Raw genomic sequence first — 4,507 nt, forward strand, 5'->3', positions numbered from 1 at the left:
AAAATGTTGTAATAAACCACCTAACCTGCCTTAAAAAGTGGCTGGTTGCTATTTGGTAGACTGAATGGTTGGCTAACTCAACTCAACCTCCCAAAGCTGGCAAAAAAATAAATAATCTATAATTCTCTGTTAAGAGTGTTTCATAGGAGAAATTCGGCAACGTTGCCTGCTATAATGCGAGTTTCAAGGGAAAGATATTTGCAAAAATGAACGTAGAAATTATAGTAAAGCTTGTGTGAACTCGGATGTAAGTAAACGGTCGGAGTACCAAAATCATTACACTCGAAAAGTAGCCGTAAATCGATTTTTCTAACTCTCTATATCTACTATCAACTGTACCGGTTGTAGCACGACGTTAGCATTCCATTTCGATATTAATGAAGGAGAGAATAGGACAGGCATCTAGAAAGATACTATAATGTTTTGCTCACTCTGGAAGATGATTGGCTGTAGTTAAGCATGAGGCCAAAAAACCAGATGCGCAAAATCCAACCCTCTTTTCTATAGCTGTGCATAAAATTGTTAAGATTTGTGATTTATTTCTTAAGGCTTTTATCAACTTACAACCACTGACAACCACAACTCACACACAACCTATGAACACAGCAACATACATAAGCGTAACGTTGCTCGCAACTTTTTTCATTGTACCTATAGTGTTCTCGCTTTAGCTTACTTCATTTAATAACGATACTAATGTCGGCAACAGTACGAAAATGTGAAAAGTCTCGCTTCAATTAATTTTTGTGCTGTAACATACCGAAAAGAGATTGCGTTTGCGAACTGAGACACCTCGAACAGGTTTCGAACTTGACGATTGTGTTGACGGTGCTCAATCAGTGTAGAGGTATTTGCGCGTCCTTTTCGTGTCGTATTGTTAAATTTTAAATTTAAATCGCTTAAGTTTACTGTAAACCTACTCTCAAAAGTAGAATATTAATTTATTTGGCAATATATACGTATACGCACGCACACACACAAACCCAAACACTAACGTTGACTCTTATAACGCGTATCGGTTGTATTATAATCGTCAGCCCGACCGTCGCACAGTCATCTGACGTTAACGCAACAAATTTTTTTTTGGTTTGACACAGCAACTCACTCACGCACACGTACGGACATCCATTAAAGCAAAATCTACGTTCATGTGTTGTTCTAGTTGCGTAGCGTATCGTTTACTGCATCAAGCATACATAGACTGCAGAGTTTTCTTTTATGGGATTTACCGAAAATCACGTTTTTGAAAAGATCATTTGCGTTTTGTATTTCGGCGATTGATGTTGTTTGTCGGCGCGTCGCTTCCCATCTAAATAATGCAATTGTTTAGTGCTGATATTAACAAAAAAATAAATCAAAACAAGTATATCATCATCGTCATTATGTTTACCATCGTAAAATTTTAAAAGAATCTTAGTTTATTGTCATGGAGCATAACAATTAATCGTGCTTACAATAGAACAACGAAAACGGGAAAATAAAAACAAAACAAAATACCGCCGCGTCAAGTAATAATAATAATATTACAATTTGCAAATTCGTTTTGAATGCAAGTATATGTGTACAAGCAAATCAATAAGATCTGTTAAATGTGTTAATAAAGAAAGTTAAAGGAAAAGAAAAAGAAAAAGAAAAAACAAAGAATGACAACAGCAACAACAACAAAAAAAAAACAACAGGTTTCTCAAAAATGTTCAAATCACAGGAAATTAACTTAAACATGCAAAGGAATATTTAACTCAACATATATTTCCGCAAATTACTATAAATTACTATTAATAAAGAGAAATTTAAGTTAAAAAGAAAGAATAAGAAGAAGAAGAAGAAATAAAAAATAATCAGAAAAACACAAAGTGCCAAACATTTATTGGAAATTTCAATTTATTCGTTATGCTTACCATGGAATCCGATATGAAAGGGGGCATTTTACATGCAACCATGCCTCCGCATCACACCTCAGCAGCCTTACATGGACATGCTGCCTCGCCTTACAGTGCTTTAGGACCTCTCATGAACTTAGGTCAGTCACATTTGGCCCAGCCTCCTTTTCCTCATCACCAGCATCATCATATGGCCTCACATTTGGCAAGCAGTCAAAGTCCCTCCATTGCTAATGGTTCTAGCAGTGCGTTAAGTTCTTTGCAAAATAGCATGGCCAACACACTGAATGGTACAGCAAGTGGAGTGCAGCAGCACGGTTCACCGCTTCACAGCTCTAGTGATTTAAGTCCTACTCAGTCTTCACATACTAGCATTGGCAGTCATCATATGACCTCGCCTGGTCAAAGTCATCATCACGGCTCCCATCATCATTCAGGTGGCATAGGTGGTCAAAGTACACCTTTGAGCTCGGGTGGCAGTTCAGGTAACGGCGGCAGTTTAAATAATAATAATTCTTCGGCGGCGAACAAGAATGCGCAGAATGCAGAACGTGTCAAGCGACCCATGAATGCTTTTATGGTGTGGTCGAGGGGTCAGAGGCGAAAAATGGCTTCCGACAATCCGAAAATGCACAATTCTGAGATTTCAAAGCGTCTTGGCGCTCAGTGGAAAGATCTTTCAGAGGCTGAAAAACGCCCATTCATTGATGAAGCGAAGCGCTTAAGAGCAGTACATATGAAGGAACATCCGGACTATAAATACCGACCTCGACGCAAAACAAAAACTTTAACTAAAACAAAGGAAAAATATCCACTAGGCGTAGGAGGACTATTGCAGTCTCCAGAACCAAATTCTAGTGCAGCACGCTCGACTTCAGGAAATTCCATTTCAGCGGCAGCCCAACAAGCGGCGGGTGTGAATCGCGACATGTATCCAATGAGCGCTCCAAATGGGTATATGCCAAATGGGTATATGATGCATGATCCATCGGCAGCCGCATATCAAAGTCAACACAGTGCCTATATGGGAAACTACCACCGATATGATATGGGACAAATGCATCAGGCTGCTGCCGCCGCTGGGTCATTAAATTATATGAACGCTGCTAGTGGTGGTTATGGTATGTATGGCACGGTTTCCGGAGGGCAAACGTCACCGTATGGTAACATTCAACAGCCCGGTTCACCTTACGGGAGCAGCAATGCCCCGCAACAGCCAGGCTCTCCGTATGGTTTGTCGGGACAACCCGGCTCGCAAGTTTCCTGCCAAAGCCACAGTCCTAGCGATTCCAGCGTTAAGTCGGAACCCGTATCACCTAGCCCGCTACATAGTTCTACATCTGCCTCTACGGCGGGGCAGCATAACTCTACAAATTCTTCTGTTATCGCCAATAATAACAATAATAATCACATTATGAAGCGAGAATACGTTAGCGCGCAGCAATCATCAGCAGAACTCAATCATCTTATGAGTATGTATCACCTGCCCGATGGCATGCAGGCATCGGCTGCCGCAGCTGCAGCCGCGGCCGCTGAACACCATCAACGAAACCTGATGCACTATCAAACTAGTTCTCCCGATCTTCAACAGCACCAAGCGCAACATCACCATCAGCAATCGATGCGTAGCATGGCTCCATTGGCCCATATGTGAGAAATGGCAAATGCCTATGGACAATCGACATTATCGCAAACGATTTCTTCTAACGCAGTAGAAGTAACTCCACATGTTGAGCTAGGTCCCTCCACATCTACATCCCCTGCCCCCTCAGTTCTTCAACATCAATTACAATTGCATAATCAACAGCATACGAATTTACCACTAGAGGAGCAAATTGAAACATCGTCTCCGCTGCTTACACAGCACCATATGCAGCCACCATCTGAAACGCAACAGTTGCTAAGCACGCACCTGCAAGACCAACTTACCTCTACAGGACCGACGGCAACAACAAATCCAAATGTAACCAGTCTCGATAGTCAATGTATAAATGGTCAACAATTATCGGGATTACAAAATTATACGATAAATGGTCACAGTAGCCGTTCCAGTTCAACAGCTTCAGGTTCCTCCAATGGGGGAAGTCGTTCTTCAGCTCACTCAATATCCTCGCATTCGCCGGCATTACATCATGCGCAATTGGCTGCATATCAAAACAACAGCTGTGCTCCCTCCATAATGGGTCGTTTAACAGCGGGTAGTGTTGATAGCGTCGGTAGTACTGGACCCTCTAGTTTTAGTATGATTGATGCCTCTTCTGTTGCGACTACGGCTGGTGGAACTCTAGCCTTACTCCATCACGCTCATTTACCGTATACGACGCATCCCTCTCATCACTCTCATTATAACCATCATCATCATCATCCCCATCAACATGCACACGATACACCTGGACTGTTGGATATCTCCACCCTGTAAAAATTATTAAATAGCTAATAATAAATCTTAAATTTAAATAAATTAAAATTTTAGTATTAGTCTTAAAGCAAACAAAACAAAACAAAACTCGATATACGATATAATACACATACACGCATACATAATAACTGAATACTTACCAAAAAAAAGAAAAAAAAAAAAGGAAAGAAAAAAAAGTTATGATCATAATTGAAACGTCAACTTCAGC

At 40.7% G+C, this 4,507-nt stretch overlaps 2 protein-coding genes across 2 annotated transcripts; both read left to right on the top strand.

Moving 5' to 3' along the window:
- The first annotated feature begins 756 nt into the window (after window positions 1–756).
- On the top strand, window positions 757–3,548 carry LOC119633199 (transcription factor SOX-3). Its single transcript, XM_038026600.1, has one exon. It carries the CDS (start codon window positions 1,891–1,893, stop codon window positions 3,532–3,534), a length of 1,644 nt encoding a protein of 547 aa, XP_037882528.1. The 5' UTR covers window positions 757–1,890; the 3' UTR covers window positions 3,535–3,548.
- LOC119632940 (MOB kinase activator-like 2) lies at window positions 3,538–4,299 on the top strand. The gene has a single exon (XM_038026105.1). It carries the CDS (start codon window positions 3,538–3,540, stop codon window positions 4,297–4,299), a length of 762 nt encoding a protein of 253 aa, XP_037882033.1.
- Window positions 4,300–4,507: the final 208 nt, after the last annotated feature.

The sequence above is a fragment of the Glossina fuscipes genome, unplaced genomic scaffold, assembly GCF_014805625.2.
Source record: "Glossina fuscipes isolate IAEA_lab_2018 unplaced genomic scaffold, Yale_Gfus_2 2, whole genome shotgun sequence".
Classification (NCBI taxonomy): Eukaryota; Metazoa; Arthropoda; class Insecta; order Diptera; family Glossinidae; genus Glossina; species Glossina fuscipes.